The sequence below is a fragment of the Sylvia atricapilla genome, chromosome 5 (genome assembly GCF_009819655.1).
Source record: "Sylvia atricapilla isolate bSylAtr1 chromosome 5, bSylAtr1.pri, whole genome shotgun sequence".
Lineage (NCBI taxonomy): Eukaryota > Metazoa > Chordata > Aves > Passeriformes > Sylviidae > Sylvia > Sylvia atricapilla.
In genome coordinates, this window is record NC_089144.1 from 30,416,508 (window position 1) to 30,444,274 (window position 27,767).

The following is a 27,767-nucleotide window of genomic DNA, read 5'->3' on the forward strand; positions in this document are numbered from 1 at the left end:
CTGCAGCTGAGAATGCATTAGCAAAAATGTCCTGCTTATCCTGCTTTACTGGACTTTCTAGAGTAGAAAACTGAGAATAGCTTAGTTTTTCTATTTTCCATAAAAAACCTGGGCTTAGAATGGGCATTGAAATCAAATCAATGAATAAAATATTGCTGTTCCTATGTGGTCATGTAACTGAACATAATTGTATTTTAATAGTCAACATATAAATATAAGAGCACTGAAAGACAATTATATGCATAGGGGAAATTGAGGCAATTCTGTGGTGTTTTATGACAAGATCTGCATGAGTGAGGAGAAATATGTACAAACTATGACTGGAGGTGAAAGCACTGCCTGCCACTTTGGTCAGAGTTTCATGAGCTGTCAGACCAGGGAGAAACTATCCAGTATGAAAATCATCTCACCTAGATGGAAGGTCAACATCCCATAACAAAGTGAATTGCCCAGTACACACTTGAACAGTGGAAAGAAGCAGATGCCTCTGGTAAACAATTTTTCTGCCCTGTTTTTAGGATTTGGTACCCTCTGAAGGTGCTTATATTTTTAAGGAAAGCACCTCAGCCCGAGGTGCCAGTTTGAACTGTAGATTATATATGTTTAGATCTCTCACTTAGGGCAGTTGAATCTCACTCTTAATGTGACACTTCTGTGAAATTAAATTTTTGAGCTAAAGCATTTTGAGGAAAACCAACAAGTCTCGCATTTAAAATGATCAGTCATGAAGGATCTGCTGCATTTTATAGTAAATCTAGTAAATTTTCTAGTGTTTTAAAAGTCCTTTGCTTTATTTATAGCTTCATTTAGTCAACCTTTAACTTTTAGCAGATAGATCTCATTAAACCCTGGCCTGCTCCAGTAAGCTATTGCACAGCTTTGCTCCCATGCAGTGTATGTGAGGATTTGTCTCTTTTTAATTCACTTGTCTCAGTATCAGGTGTCTAGTCTGAATAAATCATTTACTTTCCCCTTGTAGTCCATGGAGACAGATAATGATTTATCCAGGTTGTTTAGGACATTTGTTTTCTGCTGGAGGAAAGGCATCATGGGGTGATGACACTTTCCTTCAGTTACACAGGAGGCCTGGAAGAGGTGACTTGCACTAGGTGACACTAGATCAGCTAAGATCAGGTGGAATAAATTCTTTGAGATATGTTCATGGCATTCCTAACGTTGGTTTCATTAATTTAAACATACTAAGCTGCTGGAAACAGCCTTTAAAGATTTTATTAAATTGTTTTTTCCCCTTCCTTCTATTCTCTTCTAGTCTGTTATGTTATTCACAATTGAATTCTTTGGAATTTCTTAACACTCCTCTCAATGACTGGACACCAGAAGTGGACTGTCTTGGCTCAAAGGAACATAATGTCCTGCTCCTACTTGGGATTCCCACTTGAAATTTTAAGGATTATGACAGCTTTGGACAATGTCCAGTCACTCATGCCTCAGTATGACTGATTTTCTCACATGAACCTCAAATCCTTTCTAAATAATCACATTCCAAAACATGGTTCTCCATAATGTGCACATGGCCTACATTCTTGGAAAGGATAAATGTTTTGAGGGATAAGATAAGCTAATTTATTTTTAAATTCCAGATCTCAAGACACATAAGGCAGACACTTTGTAGAAGGGTAATATTTAATCTGTAAAATTTGACCTTAGCAGAAATCACAGAGATGTGGCTCCGAGGAGACACTATTTTGTAAACCATATGTTCTCCACTTATGGAACAACAGTGTAGCCACAGAAAATAGTCATAAATTAACTGTTTGAATGCCTGACAATCTGTGATGCAGAGGAATCCTTCAGGAATTCTGCCTCATGCTCACACATCCCTCGTATGTGCAGTGGCAGGTCTTTGGAAGAAGACCTACATTTTCTGTGCACATAAATGTCAGTTTGGCTGGAATCTGATCTCAGCTGAACCAGCCTGAATCTAAAGGAACATCACTGACTGTGCAGCTGTCACTCTAGGTTTACACACTTGTAACTCAGCCCATCCTGAAATCTCAGTCAGTCTGTATCTTCATGGACTGTGTGTATAATTTACTGAAAGTTTGTCTGCAAGAAAGAAAATAAGATAAAGGATATACAGAAAAATTGCTCCGCTCCTCAGAATATTAAAAAAAAAAAGTCATGTTCTTTCAAAGAGAGGATACAGAGACTGATTTGGTGTACTTTATCCTGGATTAGTAAAGATGCATGGATAATGTTGGGGAATGCCTATGTACATAGATGTAACCTTGTGGCTCTTCATCTCCAGGCCAGAAGTTACTTGTTAATTGCTGCTGCTTGTGCTCAAAATACCAGGTATTGCCAGGGATATTTGTTTCCTGGAATGGAATATAACATTAGCCCATGGTGAGAGGAAAAGATTGGAATATTTTAACTGCATATATTTTTAAGGAGGTCTCAAGTACTCCAGTGTCACAGGCAGAAGCATTCCTGTGGAAATACACAGCCAACATCAGTCCTCAAAACTAAACTGTGTTACACTTAAAGCTGTATACAAAAACTGCAGGCACTTGCTCCCATTTCTCTTCCATATTATACAAGTGCTCCTGGGAATGTTTTCTCTTTATATCCTGTTTTTATTTTATTTACTAAAGTCTTCTGATTATAATAAAGAAAAATATTCATGTAATTCAATATGGTAATTAAAAGACTTGCTTTCTACAAAATAATTGCTCTACATATTTTCTTCTGGTTTATTTATTCACCTTCCCTCCACTTCTTCCTACACGTGGGTCTTCTGCTCAGCTTTTTTTCTCCCTGAGGAGCTAGAGATGAAATCATAATCATTAAACATTTAATTTTATTCCATATCCCTCACAGCTTCAGATTTACTCCTCTGAGAATATGCTTTATTTTAGCCATAATGGTTTGATAGTGGTTACCAGAGGCTAACTTTAATAAAGGCAAATGAAGGTTTTCCTAGAGAACCATTTTCTTTTGGAAATACTCCAAACAACAGATCTTTACCAAGAATGTATCAAAAGGTGAATAAATTGCAACAGGAAAAAACTGCTCCAATAAAACTGCCATGATCATACCAAAATGTTTTATGCTGGCTATGCAGAAATACTGATTTTTGGTTTTATTTATTTTCATTTCAATTTGCTGTATGCTTAAATGTAGCATGAAATATGTATTTCCTACTATATAGTGTTATACATTTTCAAATTGTCACAGCAAAATGATCTTAAATCAAAATAGATTATAACAACTATATAAATTCTTGCACAGTATCCAAACAACACAAGACTGGCTCCTTTTGGAGCTGGTGCGGCAAAACAATACCCAAGCTCCAGCAGGCTTTCAAGCACCTCAACCAGCACCCCTGGAGTTTCCTGTGCCCTGGAGATGGCTTAGCTCACACCTGAGCAATGCCCTCTCTAATTACCATTTTTGTTCTCATTCCTTTTCACATTCCTCCCTCTTACCCCCAGCCTATTTCTCTCTCCCTCCTCCAAGCCCCTCCTCTGTGTCCCCTTGATAGCTGGCAGGAGAGTGATGTGCCCCATCTCCTTCTGGGCATGGAAGAGCTGTGGGCTGCCCTGTTTCTTGCACAGGAAGCCAGCCATCACATCTTCCAGCTCACAGCAAATGCTCTGTCAGCAGTTGAACAGAGGAGAGAGATGGGACTGGCCCTGAAATACATTTCTTATTATATAAGGATTTGGGCTTGAGGAAATATGATGATAGCAGGTGGCTTTAATGAAAATTGTTTTGGCATGATACGACTCAAAAGCTCTCACTCTAGCCACCATTTCCCCCTTAATATGCTAGTACATACACCAGGAAGATTTGAGTCAATTAGCAAGCCTCAGTCACAACAGACTTGGGGAGGAAGAGCCTATCAACTTGAGACTCTTCAGATGTGTAACTAATAACAAGTTGTCAGCTTACATTAATTTTTACACTTCTTGGCTACATCAGAGATATACAGGCAAAATCTAGTGTTCAGAGAAATTGTATGGAGTTGTGGACTCCACAGGGAACTTAATCAGTGCACACATTATATTGATCACAAGTAGTTTTTTCATTGTGATGAGATTTCTCTCCTTGTGCAGCTCTTTTAGAATAATGTGTCGGAGAAAAGATAATAGAATGGAAATTGCATCCACAAAATACAAGAGGCAGTTGGAATATTTTGTGAAATGCTGCTCAGTGGAGCAAAACATCTCACAGTATGAGCTCTCTGTCTGAAATATGCATCCAATATGCATAAATGTAGGTGACTTTCAGCTCCCAGAGCATGGATTGTCATATAAACATACAATCACTGAATGGCTTGAATTACAAGAGGCCTTAAATATTATCTAGTTCCAGCACCCCTATCATAGGCAGTAACACCTTTTACTAGACCAGGTTGCTCAAAGCCCCACCCAGCCTGGCCTTGAACACTTCCAGGGATGGGGCATCCACAGCTTCTCTGAGCTACCTGTTCTGGTGCCTCACCACCCTCACAGTAAAATATTTCTCCCTAACATCTAATCCCAACCTACACTCAGTTTGAAGCCATTCCCCTTTGTCCTGCCACTCTGTGCTCTTGTGAAAGGTCTTTCTCCATCCTTGTCACAGGCTCCCTTTGGGTACTGGAATGCTGCAATTAGGATTATTTATGAAGGGCTGAGTCTGACCTCAGTTAAACCCAAATGATCTGAAATGAATTGATTTGACTTTACTGATGAAAATGGGATCCAAGACTGGCATCATGTTTAACCTGAGGAGACTTTTGCCCTTTTCTGCAATAGCATTATATTCTCTAAAGAAATTATTAAAAGTGAATATTTAAAAAAAAATTTACAAAATGTACAGAAAATTGAAAGTTTATTTAGAGCCAAACCTCCCAGACATCTACCTGACAGCAGGAAGCAGCTATTCCAGATTTCTGTTTTAACATCTGGGGTAAGAAGATACACAGCAGAGGCCACACAGAGAAAACACTGAGACAGAGTCTTATTTTATCTGTGAAACATCAAGGCATAGATGTAATTTTGCCTGAAGATGCACAGATAATCTCAAGATACAGGATTCTCCCAGCATAAAGGCTCATTCCTTGCTTAAAATACAGAGTATTTTGACTCCAGTATGAGTCAAAAGAGAAAAGTACTAGACCAAAGTACTGTTCACTTAGCTGGAATCATTTTGTGTTCTCCAGCGCTGACTTTATCATCTGCAGTTCTCCCAAACAGCTCCCTGCAAATGTATATGAGAGTCTCACATGTGCCCAGTGTCCATAACCTAAAGGATGGGAAACATGACGTTACATAAAAAGGAATGGTTCAGCTCAACACTGTTAAAACTTGTGTATCTCTTTTTATTCTAACAAGTACATCAAATAAATGATTTAGGAGGCAAGTCTCATGTTTCTGACGGCTGAATGTGTCCAGAATACTGCAGTTTAATAGAAAAAAAAATAATGTGGGAAATCAAAAATTTCTCAGTCAGATTTCATACTTTGGCTAAAAATCAAGAAGGATGTTACTAGTTGTGCAAAGTTCCATCTTGCTGTTGCTTTGCTGTTGGGATCTGAAGAGTTTATTGACTATATTAAGGGCCCTAATTCTGCTCTCAATCTAGATGATTGTAATTTTATTAAGTTCAATAGTTTATTCTGATGCTCTGATACAACCATCTGAAAGATCCAAAATCAAGCCTAAATGTGTATGAAGCTAACATGTATTTTGTATTCTTCAAGAGCTCCCACTTTAAAAAGAAATGTGCCAATTAGTTTTTAATGAAATATCATTCTTTTAGTAAAACAACAGTTTTTAAGATGTGTTTAACATCACAAGCTTGTTCAGACTCTAATTCTGGTTTTGTTAAGATATGATCAGAAAAATATGCCCTTAATAGGTCTGAATACTTACACTAATGATATTTTAGTATCTTCCATTTTTTTTTTCTTAAAGAAGTTGTATCATAAAAAAGACCAGGCAGCAAAAGTAGTAAGGAGATGCTCTAGTGGAGTGACTCTGCCTTGCTCACTCAGCAGATTAATGTTTCCTTTGAGAGGGAGCTACCAGAAGTGTATAAGCATTGTCTGCCATTTGGAGATGAAGTATTTTACTACCTGAAATAATGCCTAGCTGTTACACCATTAAATAACTGACAGTCAAATGAGATATATAATACACAGTGAAGGCAACCCTATCTTTGAAAAGACAACATTGACTTTCAAAACTTGTTACACTCTCACAAATTCAGGGGAGTGGGGAGTAGTTTTTTATTTCCATTCTGGGGCACTCTGCAGTGACAGGCCCACAATAGGAGAGTGGAAACAGACCTCTCTCATTTTCCAAAGTCCAACCCAGACTGTACAGTTTCCTCTTCCAGAATCATAGAAAATCGTGCCTGCAATTCCACTGACCATGTCTCTCCTTCATGCTGGGCCGTGTTTACAGCAAAGCAAATTTTAGCTTACAGGCTCCCAAGAAGGTATCTCCGTAACTCCAAGGCCAAGTTAAAGCTGCCTGCACTGTTAGAAACTGTGAAACAGAGAAAGACTCATCTTGAATGATTAGCATTTACAGCTAAGGCAATAGTGTGGTCCAGTGACCTGGGAATATTTGAAAAATGCACCCAAATTATACTGTTTGTGAAGCTGCTTAGAAAGCAGTAGCATGGCACAAGATTATCCCAACATGCCTGTGTTTAGTGCAAGGCAGTTTCAGGAAAAAATTATGTTCACTTCTGCAACAGAGGGACCAATTTTTCCCCCAAGAAATTAATCAGTCACCCTGTGTATGAAATTTATTTCAGAAGTACTGTTGAGAAAGAGCAGATTTCAGAAGCACCATTTGTATAAACTTAAGGAGCAAAATTAAAACAAACTTCTAGGGAAAAGGACTGCTTGCTTTCCTTTGGAAATCTTAGCAGAAGATGAAGCACAAATGACAAATTTTAATTTTAGATCAATTTGAATAAAAGAGTTTATACGTAATCCCAGACAATCTTTAGTAGCTTGCATTCAGGGCAGAAAATATGTAAGGCAAGTCATGGGGCAAAGGGGACCTAAACAAACACTGCCTATGTAATACTACAGGCCTGGAAAAGATCTTGCAGCTCTTCTAGTACAACATCCTACACTGAAGAAAGACCAAAGATGCCTGTAACTTTCACAGAAGTGTGCCTAACCCAAAAATTCTCCAGCATAATAAGAAAAGAAAAAGCTGCAGCAGCATCAGTCAATAGTCTCCCCCACTGTTTCATTGTCCTTTGGCCAAAAGGCTGTCCTTATCACTCAGCCAAGGCCAGTTAACTTGTCAGCAGTGAGCAGGGTCAATACAATTCATTCTTGCGAAATATTGTTTCACCATTTTAATATGCTCCAGGCACTTATAGATTGGTTACCTAACCACCTATTCCAGAATAATTCCAGGAACTGGTGTTGCACTGAATAATCTATAATTCCCTGTTTGTGGTTGATTTTTTTTTTAAAGGTAGGTACTGTAGTTGTTTTTCTTGCATGGGATCTGCCCATCTTCTGTCTTCAAAGGTAACAGCACATTTCAGAGATTTTTTCATATTTTTCAAAGGAGTGAAGCTGAATGTCATCAGACTTGATGGGTTCAATTACACTTAACTTATCCAGACATTTTTTAACTTAATTTATCACTATTCTATTCATGCTCTTATTTTCACATTAAATTTAATGCAGTTAAGTATCTGGTCGGAAATTAATCTTTTTATGTGAAGACAGTGAGCACTTCAGGACTCTGTGAATTGTCTGTCGGGTTATGAACCTTTACTTTGCCCTTCTTTTGCTTCTCATGTACTTATTTTACCTTGCATAATTTTGCTACCTTTATGTCCCAAAATAATGTTAATACCTTACCCTCTGAACTTTTTCCATTCCTATTAAACTCATACATAATTATTCCTTATTTCTAGCTTTTGTATGAATCCAATTTTATGTTCTGTGGAAGGTCTTGATGTAATGCACTTTTCTGCTAACATTTTAAGTTTAACACTGTATGTTTGATATAGCTTCCATTCCTGAGGTGCTTTATCTCTCTGATTACGTATTTCAGAAACTCAAGTAACATTTCTTTTTACTGATCTCTAGGCTTCTCTCATTGTGCTTTCTTCTAAAATTTAGCTCACTTCTCTTCCAGCTTTAACAACTTCACTGATGTAGTGATTGCTGGTTTGTGGGTGATTAAATTAGAGGGTTTTGTTACTGAGATTCTTAAATTGGAAACAATGATAGAAAACTGAAGTGCCTTTATGCTTCAGTTTCGAAACTTAAAATTGCTCACAGACACAGTATATTTATATATATTGTTCATGTAAAAATTACTGACAATCTCAGAGGATTTTTGAAACATTCAAGAAATCCTGCTTTGAATATCAAAAGTTTTAAATTCTTTCATAAATTGAATAATGTATTATAGGTTGTCAGATAAAACCTGGATATTATTCACCTTTGCAGGGAGTCCTCAGGGGTAAAAAGCCTTCTTGGACCTTTTGATATGTGCATATCATATCCTCATGATGGTCATAAGCAAGGGCCACGAGGCAGGGAGAGAGGGAAATAAAGGCAAAAGATGTTGCATAGGGGCAGTGTAGTTAAGTCTGGCTTATATTCATAATTCATGTAGAAACTAAATAAAAGCAAAATGTAGAGAAACCTCAAAAAAACCCCTTCCAGATGCTGCTGTTATCCAAAGAAGGAAGTACAGCTGACAGAAAGCAAAGCCTAGACTCTAGTTGTGTCAGCAGATTAATGTCAGGAAGATGCCAGTGTTACTCCATGGAGCAGTCAGTGATGACAACTTTTTCTCAGCAATAAGAGGCATCAAATCCATACAGCCAAAATGAGCATTTCTCTGTCAGCCTGGAAAGGTCAACTGGCATCCAGTCTTCACTGATCAATAAGGCTCCTTTCTGGCTACTACAGCATGCAGCTCAACTTCAAAGACTGGCTTCGTATGTGAGTTTTTGGAGAGCCTATCAGAGAGAGCATCACAGAAAAGCAAATGACACAACCATGAGTATGGCCTTTTGAAAGGACTCAGAGCTAGACTCAAATGGTCCATTATGGCAACATTTCTGCAGGCTAATGTATGCTAGAGGACATTAGTCTCCCTTAATTTTCCTGTGTGGTCAAGTGCAGAGAAAAAGGCTTTCTGAAGCTCTAAATGGTCTTCTGGAGGAAAATCTCTCTCTTCAAGCTAAGCGGATGGAAAGAGGCTACAGCATGGGAGTTCTTGTATTAAAATGCAATAGTCATAGCAAGAATGTAATGACCTCTTTGAAAACACAGACATTGTATATTAATAAATACCTACTAGTAAACATATTTGCTCCTTAAAGTACAATGCATGCTTACTGTCCTTCATAAAAACATTTGAAAAGAATCCAAGTTGTGGAAAGATCTTAATATGCTACAGCCTACTATAATGCTTCCTGTCCCCAGAAATCAAAATGTTTTGCAGCTACTAATGAACTATTCCACAAAGATGCTCGGAGTCAGATCTTAAAGTAGACATTACCAAAATACCATTAACACAGTATTCCACAGTGGTTATCAGCAATCAGGAATAGTAGCTTACAGCTTCCTAGACGTCCATTAAGCTCCTTTCTTAAGTCCTATAAGCCTGGTCAAACTCCTCTCATATGCTCTGGGAAAAAGAAGAATTCCTTATCAGAAAGATAAGGCTAATCCTACTTTGCTCCATATGAGTGTATTGAAATACCTGAAATGTGGTATGTGTATATTCTGTTGACAAGATGCAGTTTGTGGAATGCTTTCAGCCAATCAATGTAATCTCTATACACAATGGTTTGGTCGGTTCTGCACCCCCCATGACCTTGGCCTGTGTCTCCTTCCCCCTCGGTGTGTCCCCATGGGGTTCAGGTCAATGCCCTCACCTGCCCTTTGCCCGGCCCCGTAAGGGCAGATGGAGCTGGGGTTCCCTCTCTTGCCCTCTCGTCTCTCCCCACCTCACTCCTCGCCCTCTTGTCGCCTTCTCCTCCCACCCTGGCTCGGGGTGTGTGTGTGGGGAGATAAAATGGACTCTCATGCTTAACCAAAGAGATTGTCTCTCCTGTTTCCCTGCCGGCGCCTGTGACCTTCCTGGACACGATGAACACTGTTGCCACACCAAGCAACAGCAGTTGGTCTAGAAGAGCTGTGTTTCTTCTGCCCTCCATGAGAACACAGTCTCCTAAAATGGCTGTTCAGGAAACCATATAGAGCATCTATCTTCTTTTTTATTTAGTCTCTAGAGATACACATGCATTATCCCCTCTTACTGTGTCAGTTCTTCTCCTCCCACTACAAGGGTGAAATATTAATTGGCAAAGCTGACAGCAATACACATACCCTGTTGCAAATACATCTCTAAAGAAGAAAATGTTACATTTTGTCTTTAGGGCACAATTAAGTTAGTTCATTTTCTGCAGAGGAAAAAAAAATTAAAATCCTAAACACTCCTACTTCAATGACAGTATTTCAGTGTCTTACAAGTGATGGCTTGGAGACAGTAAGGGAATGTACTAAAACCACAAAAACTTACAGAAATTTCCAGGTCACTAATCATCGTCACTCTTAGAAACCATTCCAGTTATCCACTGCCTTTTAGGGAAATCATGGCTTAATAGTAACATGGTCTACCTACTGGGAGCAATGTGGCCTGAACTTGTTATGACAATTAAAGATAACCACAAAGCACTTTTTTATTCATATGCAAGGTCTTGTTATTTCTGGGATGAATGATCTTCACCTGCATTATTGAGACAACAGTTCTCTATGAAGGAGCAAATTACTAAGGCAGTATGGAAATTTAATATATTTTCAAAAGCCTGAGCCCCTGTGAAGGTTCCAGTAGTGCCTTTGTTTTTCACTTTTGACTTTCGACTTCTGTACATTATTTTCCCACCTCTTCTCAAAGGGTAGTAGTAGTATCCTTCTGGCAAAATTTTCCCACTGCAACGTTTCTATTTTTAACAAATTGCAGCCTGTGCTCTCCACAAAGGAAGCTCATTGCTTCTGGGCAGCAAGAAAACAGCTCTCCTCTGAGGTCTAGTCTTCATCCTGCCTTTGAACAGTTTTGATAAGAAAAAGGGGTGCCCACACACGTCATCACTGTGAAATGCACCCTGCATAACACAGCAGGTGACATATCCACACAGATAATGAATGCCAGTGTAGTCCTCAATTCCTTGTAGTAGATGAGCATAAATTTTGCAAGTTATGCCTTACTGAGCAGAATCTGTAGGAGAGCTTCAGGAAATATCACAAAACTCTGAGTTATTACCAGTGCCCCTGGTATCTTGTATAGGCCTAATTGGACAATATTGTATGTATGGATAGGGAGAGATTTATGGGTTTTTTTGAAGAATATGAAAATGACACAATAATGACAGAATAGCTTTATAACATTTTAATGCACCATAATGATGAGAATTTTAAAACTTCCTTCTATCACTTTTCTTTATTATGACGCAATTATCAATCACCATGAATGTGCCAAGTACACGGGACACTGATTCTTCTGGCATGCTTTCCACCAATTTCTCCCTGATGAATATAAAAGGAGCAGGGTCTGTGTGCTGGAGAGCTGGCCATGTGCATTCTTATCACTCCCAGGCACTTAGATGAGGTGACAGGCACATGACTGAGTTGGGAATTTCTCACGAGCAGTCCAGCGAACAGCACTTTGCAACAGTCATTTTCCACACTAAGCTCCAATGAGAATTAGGTTTTTTAATATGAAATTATAATGCCAAGAGACACACTGACAACCCTATAATAAAATTCTTGGTAAATAAGTGATGAGAATGTATCTTCTACACCCTTACAATGTAAATGTTTTCCTTGCTACGTGAAGGGAAGAAGCCTGTTTTCACAACTGATATGAAGCAGGTGCTGTTGAAAGCCTTCTGACTCTGCATTCTGTGTGAATTACTAGGTGGGACTGCTAAAACACAAAACGTTACAGCGTTAAAGGGCAAAAATTACTGTTTTCAGTCAATGCAGTGATTTCTGACATTCTATTGGGGTTTTTTTTAATCTGCAATGGGAAGGAAATTTTAGAAAAATTATATGCCACAAATATGGCAACAATAATAACAGCATGCCTAAATATATTTTCAAGATGTGAAATGATATATAGGACAGCATAATCAACAAATCGGCTTATCTCTACAGAAAACATGGATCACAGACCATTCACTGCAATATGAACATTCTGTTTAAATTATATGGGCTGATTATCCATGCTTGAAAATAAAAAGGTGAGGGGATACAAGTGCGTTGAAAAAATATTTTCATTATCTTTTTATGGACAAATAGGGAAGGAGAAGAGAGAAAACATAATTCTTTCATCTCCAAATTACAAATCAACTGATAGACTTGCAACAACAGAAGTCATTCACTTGCATTCATGAAAGTAGTTTAAAAAATAGGATTTGAAATTATTTCAGGCAATAGCTCAAATATATTAACTTTTTCTTAGCAAAACAAGGTCAGAGAAGCAAGTATACCCTCTGCTCTTTTGCAAAACACCTCCTTCAACAGCATCCAGGCTTGACTTACATGTGAGTGTTTTTACAGGCAATGATGGACTGCCTGGAAAAAAGGCTTAAGATTTTGTTTGTTCTGAGTATTCATGTAAAAAAAAAAAAAAAAAAAAAAAAATATATATATATATATATATATATGTAACAAATCTAATGGCACTCTGATTCTGGTGTCAAGTAAAAAGAGCAAAGAGGACAAAAGTCAGATGTAGCCTGGTCTGAGGCTCTATCTAGTACTATAAACCCTTCTGCTCCAAAGGCAAAAGGCTAATTGAGCTGCTCCAGGCAACCGCCGTGCTTATCAGAGCTAATTTATTTTGCGCTCTATTATTGCCCACATCACCTCAGCTACCAGGGAAAGGGCTAGAAATCCTTTTGTTTCTGTGAAAGGACATTTTGTCTTGTGCAAAGGCAGCACTTGCTGAGGCTCTCACATATTGGAGCCACCAGCCCCGCTGGAGAGGATGTCTAAAATTTGTTTGGATTTGGTAAGAATTTTGAATTTAAGACCGTTCACCCTTGAGGAGAGAAACCGGCAGTGTACCATATTTTGCAGCTCTCAAGCAAACACGTTCACTCCCCCTCAATTGCTCCTTCCCTCTCCTGATGTCCCTATATATGGGAATATATATAGGAACATATGCTGTGGCAGCCTATTATGTTCCACACACAGTTCAAAAGTGCAAATAAAAGCACTGGGTTCAAAATGTGATCTGCAGTAATGCCTAAATGGGGATTGCAATTGAATTTGTAAAGCTAATCTCACTGAAGAAAACATCTTCCCACTTGTCTAGGAAAGGTCTGTATAATGCCATTTGGCTCTAGTTTGCCTAGGAAATACAGCTGAACCCTGGCTGTCATGAGATCTATTCACATAGACTGGACTGCTTCCCTATATACCAGAGTCACTCTATGTTGACAGAGTTGTTTCACATCACTGATGGTTTCTATATCAATTTACTTAAGTTGATGCAAGAAGTTTCAGGAATCGTCTTTCTCCTTTTAAAAATCTAAAATATGGCATTTTTGAATTATTCAAATGAGACAGAAAATATCAGTTAAATTAAAAAACCCACAGGTTTATTCCTGAATAGTCTCATGTTTGATCAAAGAATACTTAGATCCACAACTAACTTTCCCTGACATCTCGGTGATGTCAAGCTGATTTATATAATTCTTGACCCTTCTTGCCTTCCCTACTAAATGTAGAGTTCATTAGGAGAACTAAATGAAAAAGTATTATTCCAGTTAATTACGTTATTCTGCAAAGGAAAGGAAAATAGATTCATATGAGGAAAAGAATCCTCCTAATGAAATTGGAACATAAACCAGTAGTCCACAAAAAAATACTTTCTTCATTTCTTTACTGTTAATGTTAGAAATTTCTTTTAAGTAAGGAAGAGAGGTATGGTTCTTTTATCTATGACATGATCTCTTCAGCAAATTTGGGATATCCTTTGTTCAGAAAAAACTATTAATAATACTCTTAGATTTTTGTATGGACCACTTTCATAGCTTTATTACTGTCAGAACTCTGCTAACATATAGAACTTCCAAAATTCCCATGAAATCTGTATTTAGGTAGTAAGTGCTTGGTGTTTTTGTTTGTTTGTTTGTTTTGGTTTTGTTTTGTTTGTTTTTTTTTTTTTTAACATGTACCCACTGAAGACAAGAGCTAAGATATTAGCCTTCCTTTAAAATATCAAGTGAATTTTGGCTCTTATTTCTTGCCCTTATCCCCTTTAACCTCAAATTTCTCCTTTTATTCATATCTGAGCCTGACTGGACAAATGGAAAAAGGGTAACAGAGGAAAAAAAAAAAAACCCTTAAATATTAATTTCCTTTTTTCTATATATTTAATGATTCAAGTATTGTTTACCAGAAAGAGCAAAAAGAAAGAAAAATCTAAATTCCTAAATCTGTAAATTGAAAGCGTATCCTACACCACTACTTTCCAATGTCAGCTCTCATGATTTAGAAGCCACTTGGAAGTAGTTTTAATTTATGAATTCAAGTAATCCCTTACAGCCACTTTGCAGTTCATCCAGAAATCATCTTCTGACAGCCAGTCCTTAAGCTGAAAACTATGAAGGAAAAGGCTGGAAAAGGTCCCTGCACCTGCCACGGCCAAATGGTGCCAGCTCGGCCTTGGAGAACAGGAGGGAGTGCTGGGTGGGATGGCCAATGGCTGCAGTCACAGGGGAGTGTCACTGCTGCATTACTTCAGAGATAACCACAACAGTATGATTTGGCCCATAAAGGCTGCTTTATTTTCATCCAGTTCAGAGACATAAGAGGTGCATAGGAATAGGCTGTAGACAAGGTATAAAAGTACTCCAAAGGAGGTTGATTTACTCTAGAGGGAAGAAATGATCTTGTGCAATCCTAAATTAAAGTTTTTGGTTTAATCACAATTTTGCCCTAGGGTTTTGGCTGCTCAGAAGAATGAGCTGTATCATCTGTTAGCTCTTTGATACTCATGAACTAGCAGTCCTTAGAAATCTGAGTTTTTGAAGTGATGCTAAGGAGACAGACACATTACTAACCTGGAGCACCACTTGCCTAGCAAGCAGGAGGCATATTCCTGGGCTAAAAGCACATAGTATTGGCTAATGTAACTAACTACAGATTAAAGGCTGCTGTCAGGAAAGCACTTTGGCTCATCCTCAGCTTCCAGCACAGATGGCAGCTGCTCAGTGTACTTGAGGGATAGTCAGATATTGAATGTGTTCATTGTTAGTGAGGTGATCTGAGTCAGACACTGAATCTTATCAATGTCAGAAGAGATGACCAGTAATCATCTTTACTCGTCTCCTGCCACTACAGGTAGAGAACACAGGGACAATGTGCCACTACAGGCAGAGAGCACAGCGACAATGTGGCCGTGCAGCTGCTGTTGTTGCACTCTGGGCCGATCTGAGAGGTTTCATGCTGGCTTTACATGACTTGTTTCCAACACACTCCACAAAAGCTAATGCTTGCAGGCATGTGTGGTACTGGAAACAGACAGAGAGGCAAGGACATAATTTCCCAGAGCTTCCTGCAGACATTACTCTCATTTTTGATCCATGAGACAGGTGGAGCCAATAGGCCCTTGAGAAAGAGAAAAGCTGCTTACCACTAATAAAGTGGTGGAGGACATGCACTCAAAGGAGCCCCCACAAAAAAAGACAGTGTTAAACAAAAGCATAGAGCTCTGTCTATCACCTTGTATGTACTGGAAAGAAGACAAGGGAGAGCAAAAGCACCTGGGGTCATCAGAGCATGGTGGGGAGTATTTCATTCCAAGCATCTTGCAGAGGCAGTGACACCATGCCCAGTCACAGACTTCGTGCCAGAACATGCAACACCTCACAGAACTGTGCTCTCCCTGCAATAAAAGTATCATTCAAGTATCATTCAGCTTTTTTGTTACCGGAAATACCAACGGGAAATCCAGGACACAGGCTAATGGGGAAGACATGGCTGTAGGACAGGCCTGTCAACAAAGCTTCCTTTGGAGAGCAGACCACAGCAGAGCTGCAGGTGGGGCATCTGGGCAGCCCCTTTTGCCCATGTGAGGACCAGGGTGCTGCAAGGCCATGGAGCTGGATGGCAGCACTGGCTCCCTGCTCACAGCCCTGATGGGGCTGACATTCCTGTGCAGAACTGAAGAGCTGCAGTGGCTTCCCACAGCCTTCCAAGACAAGAGGGGACTGGGGCTGTGGGTTATGGTGCTGGTGCTAGAGATAAATATTCATTAATGATTAAAAATCTTCATTAGAATTAATTAAACTGACTGAACTCATGAGGCTCATGAGTAATGTAAGGCAGCACAAAAGCCATCCCTTGCAAAACCTGTTTTTACCACCTTGTCCATACTCATGGTTTCAACTGTGAGCACTTTGAAGGAGTCAGTAAAACAGACAGTTAATAGTCACAGTGAATATCTGCTGTTTAGATCAATGTCAGGATTACTCTGATCCCACAAATCCCCAAGCTTTTGCTGCAGGGCAGCAGCCCTGTGGAGGAAAGGCTGAAGGATCTCTGCCTTTTTTGTTTAGGACTACCATAGGGATCTAACACGCTCAGTGAGTTTGACACGCAATACTCCCAGTGCCCTGTGCCGGAAAAAGCAGTGGAGTGCACCTGCTCAGCTGTAGCTGCTAAGAAGGAGTGCATCTGCCTCCCAGCCATACTGCCTGTTTTCTTTTTCTGCCCAATTTGGAACTGACCATCCGTGCTCTTGTGCAAACACTGAAATCTGGGTCAATCAACCTGATGTATGACAACAGAACGTAACATCTGCCCAGAGCTGTAACTGATCTGTACAAGTGTCTGCAGAGTGGTTGTCTCTCTGCTTCTCACCCTGCCTCACCACCATTTCAGTCCTTCGGTCACCCATCATCTCCTTGCACAACACAGAGGATATACACCTGCTCACCAACCATACATATGAAATAGTAGAAAACCATGCAGCTTACTAAAATCTTAAAAAAAAACAAAAAAAAAGTCTTTGAAAAGAAGACAATGTCAAACCTTTGTCTTTGAGACGAAGACAATGTCAAACCAGTGACAGATGACTCAACCTGATTTTAGCAGACACTGTTTTTCCATCATACTTTATGTGTAAAAATATAGATTTTGAGTTACTGCGTATACACAGATTAAAAAGTGAAAGAGCTTTTTGAAAGGACACTAACCTGCTTTACAACAGAAGCTATTTTTAGATTTACACAGATAAATGTACAAACAAAAGACCCAAAGCTTATGGTCATCTTCTTCTCCTCAATATTCATTACCCTCTACTTAGAAAAATAATTTCCATTTCCCTGAATATCTGAGCTAATATCTCCAACTTTTTTATAATTCCACATACTTTGTACACAATACAGAGACACTGTTTCCTGAGCTAATCTGTTTGTCAGATAGCTTGTCTTCAGACAATTAGCATCAGGATTTCTTCATAGCAAATCAATAGCTTTGGCTCAGTCAGATATAAGCTTTAGCATGTTGACATGCCTCTCAAAATAAATCACAAAAAACGGCAAGTGGCTGTTAATCTTCTTGAAAATAAATTATAGTTGCCATACCATGTAGCTCTTCGATTCTGATTTAGTTTAGCCTTTAGCCTTTCAGTATATTAACCCAAAACAGAATGAGACACACATACTCCATTTACTTGTCTTTGTTAAGTTGAAATTACTTGAGAAACTCCTTTGAAGTTGCTACTTATCAATGTGAGGAAGATTGGAAAAGTCCAGCCCAGCCCCAAGGTAAGCAAGCTTAATTAAAAAAAAAAAAAAAAAAGGCACATATAACAGCAAAAGCAAAAGTGAACAGAACAGAATGCTTGTTAAAATACATGCTTCATGTAACCTATATTGCATAACCAGTCCAGGTCAGTTTTACCAGACTCATAAACTTTGTGATACATGCAAGAAAGAAAGCAGTACGTTCAAGACAAGGGCCAAGTCTAGGTAAAATCTGTGTTTTCTGAATTTAGAGTGTGTAAAGTCTTTTTATATTTTTATGAGTTTGTCCAAATACTGCATTTCCTCTTTTAAGGAAAAAAAACCACTTAGGAAGTAAATTTAATAAGGCTGTGGACGCCATGTGCAACTGAAAAAAAAAATTAAAATATTTCCCTGATTTCACAATTATCTTTGAAGAGAAGTCACTCACCCCAAAGATGAAGCAGGAGCCCTGGTGATGGTGGTAGCTTTGTGTACCACGTGATGCCAAACATACAGTGAGCAGTGGAGGTTAAAACAGTTGGTTATAATCAATCCAGTTATCACAGCTAAATTAGTTACTACTGATTTGTGCATGTCGTCATGCCTGACAACTTGAATTTTCTGACTGAGGCAACTGCAAAGGCAGCATGTTAACTTCTACCTGTTTTCATGAAATGAAACATTTATAAACAAATACAAGCACATTTCACAAGTAATCTCATTACTACATTTCAAATAAAATGCCCCTCATTTAATGTTTTCAAGCAATTATTTGCAAATATATTATCAGTTGAAGGCCACAAACATTTACCCAGTGCTGCTAGGTGTTCTGGTGGCAAATTTAATCCTTTTGTGCCAAGCAGTCCAAGGAAAATCACGACTTTTTTCCCATAGTGATTTTATGTAAAGATTTTATGAGCTTGTGAAAGGAATTACAGAAAGTCTGGACATTTTTTTCCCTAGCCGTAAGTTGCTTCTGTGCACACTTCAGAAGAGCTGAGTTATCAGCATGACTGGGTGTTGCACAGGGGTCAGCCTCTGCCTCTGCAGAGTCAGCTGTACGCACTGAAAGTGTCTCTAAACATAAATGAGGAATTGCTGTGTATGGACCAGAGAATAAAACCAAAGCTAAGCTTGCATTAAAGAACATTCACAATAACGACAAGCTGTTTGCTTTTCCCAAACCAGCTATCACTGTTGCATGGCCTGTAAAGAGAAGAGACGCAGTTCAAGGACTGACAAAACATAGCTTTTTTTTAAAACATTTTATCTCTTTTTATTTGTTTGTCCTGATGGTTTGCTACAGGCAAAGGAGGTATTCAGAAATGGAACTGCACGATACAAACACAGGCAACAAACTAAGCTGGCGGCATGAAAGGCGTATCTGAGAACACAGAGTTGACAGAGTCAGAGTCAGATTTTGTTCGAGTAGTTTTTAAGATACTCTCTGTAATGCCACTGTCATTAGGAAACAGTTTTACTTTCCCATTCTGACTCTGTTTTGGTTCGTGCACGGGTTCCAGGAACACCACCCGTTTACCAGTGCTAGCCTTCTTCTCGTCGGCTGGCAGCTCTTGTGGCAGAGTGGAATTCAGTATGGATGGGTGGGCACTGCTTTGGTTCAGCTTCCTCTTCTTCTTTTTTGCCTTACATTGACACGGGCAGGGGGTCAGATAGAGATACAGCAGCACTAAAATAATACTGGCCACACAGGCAGCAAGGGTGGTAAAAGCTGTATTAAATGCCTCATGAGCATGGGACCTGTTCACTGTGAAATTGCTAACATTTATTCTGACCTCTATGGTTTCATTTAATAGTCTTTTCTTATTTATTGCAATGCAGGAATACAGCCCTGAGTTCTCTAGCTGGGCATCTGTTATCTCCAGGCTGCCATTAGGAAATACCTTGAAGTTATCCGTCTCCCTGTCTGGCTCCAGCAATCTATTGTCTGGACTAACCCAAACAAACTGTGTGCCCGTACCACTGATCCTGCTGTCACAGTGTACAATCAGCCTGTCACCAACCTGGGCATCATGAATAAACCCAAAGGCTTGGAAAGAGCTGTTGACAGTACTTTCAGAGCAATTCATAACGTTGTCGTGCAGTAAAGGCAGTTTATTATGACCTCTTGGGTCTGACTGCAACAAACAGCTGTACTCATTTTTGAAGTCCATTACTGAGCTGAAATGCCTTTGATACCAGAAGATTAGCATGGAGTAGAGGACACAGTCACAATAGAATGGGTTGCCATGAAGGTAAATTCCACTAAGTTGTTTGGCTGGCACTGAACTCAGGCGCTGAATAGGCATCGTCTGGATGTGATTAAAGGAGATGTCCAGCAACACAAGGTCTGTCAGTTTATGTTTTCCAACATATAAGTCCAGTGGGAAATGAGAGACGAAGTTGTAGCTTAGGTACAGTTTCTGTAATTTGTACAATCCTCCAAAGGCTAAAGACTCGATCTGTGTTATTTGATTGTTGTACAGCAGGAGAACCTCCAGTGCCTTTAGCTCCTGAAACACAGGGCTGCCCAGTGTTTTCAGGCTGTTGGATGACAAGTCCAGATATTTCAGATTTGGAATTGTGGAAAAGCTTCCAGTGCTAATGCTGCTAATGCTATTATGATTGAGTATTAAAGTGTTCAGTTTCTCAGACAGCACTGGGACCCATTCAGGCTCCAAAATCCCAATTCTGTTATAACTCAGATCCAGCCTTTTCATACATTTATAAAGATTTCCTGGCACTCGAGTGAGGTTCTTATTTGTGCAGCTTACGATATCACTGGCACAGATGCAGGCTGCTGGACACATCCCTGGGGCACTGCCACACACACTCACGGTGAAGAGCAAGAGGCATGTGAGTCCTTTGCAGTTCACTTTAAAAACTCCAGGTCGAGTAGGAAGTGTCTGCCAGTTTAAAGGCATTGTCACTGTCTTTTAGCTGTCTCCCAGTGCTCCTTGCCACAGATAACTTGTGCAGTTAGCTTTGCACTCGTTGCTGTCAAAAGAAGGATACAGAGGTACAGCATGTTAACATTTACCATTCATACTGTGCATGATTTCCTATGCCTTTTGAAAAATACAAGAAATTAATTAATCCTTTGGGTTAATGGTAAAATCTAGTTCTAAGGTGATATAAACTTAATGTTGGTTTCATGTAAACATGAAATTCTGGATTCATGTGTCAATATATATACTGTAGACACAGTATTTTTTGTCTTCAGAAAGAAAGCAACTATTCTTCAGTCTTGGACAAAGCAAAGCAATTTCTGACAGTTCATTTAAATAAATTGGAAATGTTCCTTTGTGGAGCATGATTTGGCAATGGCATCCCCTACCTGTTTCCAAACCAACACAGATAGAATTCCCAGAGGTAGAAAGAAAAAGCCTCATCCTAAAATGGTTTTTTTTCTTATCTAGAGGGAAGTAGTTACAACATGCTTTTCTTTACAACCAGAAAATGTCACACGTTTTCAAGCAAAGAATTTTCTCAGCCTTTCTAGCTTTAAATGTCATATGAATTTCTTTCTCCTTTTATTTTTTTAAATTCAATAACTTATGGTTCGAGTAGCAACAGCCTATTTTGAACGTTATTAAAGTTGTTCAATAACAATACTTTGTATTCTGCTTCTTCTACCTTTGCCAATATAAGTAATGAGGAAGAAATCTGTGCCTAGTGCTTACCTCAGGCACAAGTTTTGGGAACATTCAGTAAGAATGGGCCAGCTGTTTCTCAAAATTTAATAAAGGAAAAAAAAATTTTGCTCATCTGTAGACAGGATAAAACCCCAACCATACTCTTTTCTGAGAATATTTTAGAGCCAGTATTGTTTTAAATAGGGATGCAAGATTTGGCACAGTAGTGATTCGGTGCTAGGAGATATGCTTTTTGCCATCTTCTGAGAAAATGTACACATACATAGCAAAGGAATGAACTTTTCTGCTCATTCTTGCTCTCCCTGGTACCCGCTTAGAGTTTGTCAGTAAATTCACAGGTGACTTCACCTGCATTGATTACCATCACCCCTTCAGAGTTCAGATGAGGTATTCAGCCCCCACATTATTATCTAAAATTCATTTCTCCAATCTCACCCACCAGCTTGGAGCACTATTTGAGCACGACAAACCCTGCAATGTGCCACTGATAGTGGCTATGGCCAGGAGCCTGTGGACTGTGGGACGAAGAAGTCTCAGAGAGAAAGGAGAATACAAGAAGAAATTGTATTCTCTAATGCTGCAAGATGGGATGAAGAAAATACGAGTTTTGAGGGCAAAAAAAATTAAAATCAAGACCTAAATGGTGGAGGGCAGCAGGGCAGAGAGATAGTGAAAGAAGGCGTGAGAGAGAAGGGTAAGAGACACACAGGGAAAGAAGTGCAAAACCAGGGGAGGTGCATGCTAATGGAGCATCATCACTGTTACTAAAGAAACTGAGGAGGAGGTAGTCTGGGGATGCAGAAGTCAGTTAAGGCATATGAGACTGGAAATGCAGATGAGGAGGGTATGAAGGAAGAGAAGAGGACAGAAGACAAACAGCAGAAGCAGAAGACAAACAAGAGTTTCAGGAGGTAAATCTTGGAGCATACCTCTCCAGAGAATTTACATCTGCTACTTAAGAACCTAAGATTACTGATGCAATTAATTTATATATTCCAAAAGCAAAAATTTCACTCCTCCTCAGTTCTTTATTTCCCTCTTCTGTAGCCCTCTGTCAATCTGGCAGGCTGCTATCTTCTGCTGACAAATCTACTCTTAAGTCAAGTGGTAGAATATGTGGTATGAAACTACAGAGCTGAACCTCCTAATGACCCATTAAAAGAAGAAATATGAAGGCAGCATGGGAGAATGGGAGATTTCACCTTTCACAGGAACTTATATATACATTGGCTTTGTTTGCATTAAAAAAAAAAAAAAAAAAAAAAAACACGAAAACGCCAAACATTAAGAGAGTTGCAAGACTGCCAAATCAAATGCTCTAAAGTAGTGTCAGAGTTACATTTTTCTTTCCATTTTAGATTTTATACAGTCCTTGGTTACATGATTGCTCAATTTCCCCCCCAAAACCTTTCCTGACACTGTGCACAGGTTCTGAGGAAGGACTGGAAAAAGAACGGGTGTTTACATCAAGAGCTTGATTAATCCTTATCCCTGAGAACTGCAACTCTCCTAGCCTTTGCCACAGAACTCCTGTGAAATCGGGCAAACTACGTGAACTAGTGACCATTACAAAAGAATGAACATATTACAGTCACCAGCCTGGCAGTTATAAAATAAGGAACCTCTGCATGTTAAATTTGGGACAGACTGATCTGAAGTGCTGAGATGAGAGTCAAAATGCTGTGACTCTGTCTGGCACTTCCGATTGCACAGGGATCCCTTGTTTATACAAGGGATATACTAACATGACTTTAGCTATAGAAATATTGTAAAAATAAATTGATTGGTCTGAATTAAAGTTTAATATCAGGATTCTGATGAAAAAAGGCAGATTAAAAAGGTATTTAGTTATTGCTCATTTAGTTAGTCTACTGTATGAAGGAAGGCATCCGAAAACTACATTACCATAAACCCACACACCTGAAGACTGGATTATAAAGCATCCACAAAACAGGAGATGAACAGCTGCTGCTGAGGTTGCCTTTCCCACTAACATGTGAATGCTTGACTCTGCCTGCTATGGATCCTAATTTTTAATGTAACTGACTTGCAACAAGTGAATGGCACTTAAAAACTCATCTTCATGTTGAATGTAACTGTGATCCTGGAGCTACTCCAAATGGGACGTACTAGATCAATGCTCATGTTTGTAAGGGTTACCAAATTTAATACACTAGATAACCTTACATGTTTGCTTCTGTCCATGCCTATGATTATCAGAAACTCCAAGCTAGTCTACAACCAAGTCGCGTGGGTAGACATCAGTCACTGGTCACCACAATACCTTCTAGTTCTAAGGAGCAAAAACAGTTCACAAGGGCCGAGAACTTCACTGTCCATTTTCAAAGCTCACTGAGTTGCAAAATGAAAACTCTTTCAAATAACTTGCCTTCTCTGGCAGGGCAAGTGCAAATTATAGTCATTCTAAACATACCACAGGACACTCAACAGTATTTAGAGAGTACTCTGATGAGCAGAAGCCTTCCTTTCTATGCCCACCTCACAGTGTAGTGCCTACATTCCCTACAGGCTCTTTTGGTGAATAGGACTGTTGAGCTGCAATTTGCTCTTCAACCTGTGCTCCCCATATCTTCTGCACAAATTACACAGGATGTTCTGCAAAAACAAACATGTTCAACACAAATATATATAGGGTATGTGATCATTTGAACTTACTCAAAATGTCTGCATAAACATTTCTGGGTTATAATGCCTTAAGTGGCAAGAAGAACAAAGCCTACAATTAGCCCTGTATTAAAAAACGTGACATTTTATTCCATCCCAGTAACACTACTTCAGGTCTTAGAGAATCCTTATTTCACAAATTTCAATCTTGCATATTTTCTTAAGAGAGATATTGCTATTGAATACTATCAGCTAACAGTTCCAACAAACTTTGGCCAAGTACTTCACCATTATTTCTGAATGAGCTGGGTAGATACCTTTTCTGATTTACAGCGAAGCGAAGGGCACGGCTGGGAGTTTTGGTTTTGAATTCTGTTCAAAGAAATAATTTCTTCGTGATGTTAAATTGCAATATTTTAAGTTCAGTGCCAAAACCACATTACTCCCTGAGATGATTCATCTGAACAGTAATGGTGCACATGCTTCTTAACTGTTCAAGAAGAAAGGCGGGACATATCGTAGGGATGTGATAGCATAGGGAAAATCCTCTGCAGTCATAAATTGACTACAACCAATCACATTCTAGAGAAGCTAAGGATTTGGTTCTTGGTTTTGAACTTTTTAATGTGTATGTTTGTTGGGTTTTGTTTATTTCTGAGGAGGTGGTTTGTTTGTTCTTTTGTTTTTAAAAGTAAGGAGCACCTAGACCTGCTTATGGAAAAGGGAACTGTCAGGCAACATACAGTCTCACCATCAGTTATTTGAAGATCAACTGATGTCCTAAACACTCCTTTCTCTAGGGTCTCTCTCTCACTAATATGACATTAATATCTACACCAGGTTTCTCATCCTCTGTAAGTACCTTCAGGCTCATTGCTGCTACAGAACCTGTACCCCAAACTCTCAGGTTCATTTCAGACTTTGCTAAAAAATCCTTATTTAGCATAACTCTTAATTGAAGCAGTGAATTGAACTGGAGATCAAAATTCACCTGAATGATTTTGCAAACACTACTATCAATCTTTGCACTGTTAAAAAATCATATTGGTAGATGTTATTCCTACTGTAAAGCATTTTCCTGTATACTGGTGATGCAAAAGTCCCATATCTGGCTGGTACTTTCTGCACAGTGAAAATGCAAGTATTTGCACACAACCCTGCTGTACTACTGCAGGAATAGTGCTGATCCTCTAGAGAGATCAAGCATTCAAAAACATTAAATACCTCCGTTCATCCTCCAGAAGGTTCAGACCATTTCTACATCCCCTACCTCCTTCCCTGGCACCACATCTCCTGTGACTGTCTCCTCTTGAGCCTTGCCCCAGTCTCACCAGCCCACAAGACATTAACACATCTCTGCACCTCACTGACTTCCAGTGTCCACACAGGCGCTCTCCCCCTATACTAGTCCTCATATCAGATGAATTAGGGCTGTGCTAGTCAATTATAACAATACACATGAAATACAAAAATGATGGCTCAGGTGTTTGTTTTCTCACAGCCCTAGTTTTCTTTCTAGCATGACATTTGACAAAGGTGCCTCATGAACTCAGAAGCAAAAGTGATTTTCAGAATGAGGTTTTATTAAATTACAACAATAATATTATACAAGTATAATCATTCATGCTTCTAGTCCCAACTTTATGAATCCTGTTCAAGTACATGATGCAGCCATTAATTAGAATAATGGCAACCTATGCAATTAGTATTTTAAAAAGTTACATTTTTAAAGGTCTGCATAAACTCGCATTCGTTGTGTGTATGATACTGTCAGAGGAAATATTCATACAGCAGCCACGTTCCCTCAGTCTCCAGGCTCTACTCTGCCTTTTTCACTCCTGAGTGGAAAAGGCACTCTGCATCAAATCTCCCTGACAGCTGTACTCAGCATCTCTGACTCACCAGATACAGATTACCCAAACATTGTAATCCACGAGATTTAGTGACATGATGGATTGAACAGCAAAGACTGTTGGTGAGCCGCATCTGGGAGATGTCTTGATCCACTAGACTAAATCCCTGAACTGGGATAAACTGTGCTTGGTGCAGGACCTAACAGTGATGAAAAAATGGCTTTACATCATATTTGCAGCAAGCTGATCCCGAGATCAGCAAGGCAAATGGAGTGTTCGCTCCGGCCAGCATCTGGCCAGACCTCAACTGTGCTGAATTGGAGATTAATTTGTCCTAGTAACCTTAGCTAGGTAAAGCTATCATCTCCCACTAATCCCTCGCTGAAGATTGAATTTCCTTGAAGAGATTATTTTTTTTCTTAAAACACGGCAACTCGCTTGCCTTAAAAGAAAACGGAGACACAGAAGAGCAAGTGGGTGACGTGCGAGAGAGCCTCAGCTGGACTAATCAACAGTCTCTTTACAGCAGAACCAGCTACGTGAAGTCAACATCTCTGCAGCTCTCACCCCTCTGAGAGAGTACAAGGGAAATACGCATCACTGAAACAACAAATTCATCCCTTTTGCCATGTTACTTTGTAAATCAAGCTGCAACCAAGCTTCAACCTTGCAAATTACTCCAGTTGCTAAGGAGATCAGCAAATAATTAAGAAAAAAATGCAATGATAAGTGGCAGTGCCTATTACAGCATCAGTAACCAGTCTCCAAGCAATATCAGATCTTACGAAAGTTTAGTTGCCCAGCGAAGGATCCTCACCGCCTCCAAAAATTTAAACTTCACAGAAAGCCCCTTAACATACGATTCTGGCGGGTCTCCTGCTAGTCTCACGGCGGGGACTGTCCGCTGCAGCCCCAGATTCCCACCGGGAGTCGGCGGAGGGCAAAGTTTCGGCGAGCCCGGCCACCGAGCAGGCTAAACCGGCATCGGACCGGGGGCACTCACAAGATTCCGAGGGTCTCTGACCGACTTGCCCGGGCAGGCGCGGCCACTGCCGCCGCTCCGTGGCGGAGGCAGGCAGCGGCTCGCCCCCGCCCGCTGCCGGGCTGCGCTCTGCTCCGGCGGCCCTTCTCAGCCCCGACTGCCGCCCCTCCGGCCCCTGCCCCCGTCACACCCCGGCACCGGGGGGATGTCCGCTCCGCCACCCCACCGGGCAGCCTCACCTGGAGCTTCCGAGGGCCGCTTCATGTCCGGGGGGCGCGACGCCGGCCCCGCCGCCGCCTCCAGCCCCTGCCCCGCATGCTGCGCCGCGCCGGGCTCCGGGGGAAGTTGCGGGACGCCGGGAGCGCGGCAGCGGCTCCGCTGCGCTCCCCCGCGGACGCAGGCAGCGCCGGCCCGCTGCCCCCGGGAACGGAGCTGAGGCCCGGAGCTCGGCACCGGCGAGCAGGGAACGCAGGAGACTCCCAGTCACGGCGGCGACACGGTGGATTTTTATGCCCTCCTGCCTACGCCCTCGCGGTCTCCCTCGCCGCGCCGCGCCCGACCCGACCCCACGCCGCCCGCCCCGACGCCCTCCCGGGAGCTCCCGCGGCCGCGGGACCGAGCCGTCGGTGCCCGGGGGAGGAGCGCCCCGCTGCCCCCGCCCCGCCCCGCCCGGGGCCGCCCCGCCCCGCTCCGGCCCCGCTCCGCGCCCGCGGCAGCCCCCGCCGCCAGCGGGGAGGATCCGCCGCCCGGGTGGGCTCTGCCCCTGCTGCACAGCAGCACCGCCCGCAGCTCCTCGACGGCCGGCCCGGGGGGCACAGAGCCCGGGGAACAGATCCCCCTGCTCGGGAGAGAGCGGCCGAAGGCACGGTTCCTCGTTAAACATGCATCAGAACT

General features: G+C 40.7%; 1 protein-coding gene across 1 annotated transcript; it reads right to left on the minus strand.

Moving 5' to 3' along the window:
- Positions 1 to 18,720: 18,720 nt before the first annotated feature.
- AMIGO2 (adhesion molecule with Ig like domain 2) lies at positions 18,721 to 27,433 on the minus strand. The gene is made up of 2 exons (XM_066319077.1): positions 27,113 to 27,433; positions 18,721 to 20,754 (listed from the first exon to the last, which is right to left on the minus strand). Exon 2 carries the CDS (start codon positions 20,679 to 20,681, stop codon positions 19,116 to 19,118), a length of 1,566 nt encoding a protein of 521 aa, XP_066175174.1. The 5' UTR covers positions 20,682 to 20,754; positions 27,113 to 27,433; the 3' UTR covers positions 18,721 to 19,115.
- Between the last annotated feature and the right edge of the window lie 334 nt (positions 27,434 to 27,767).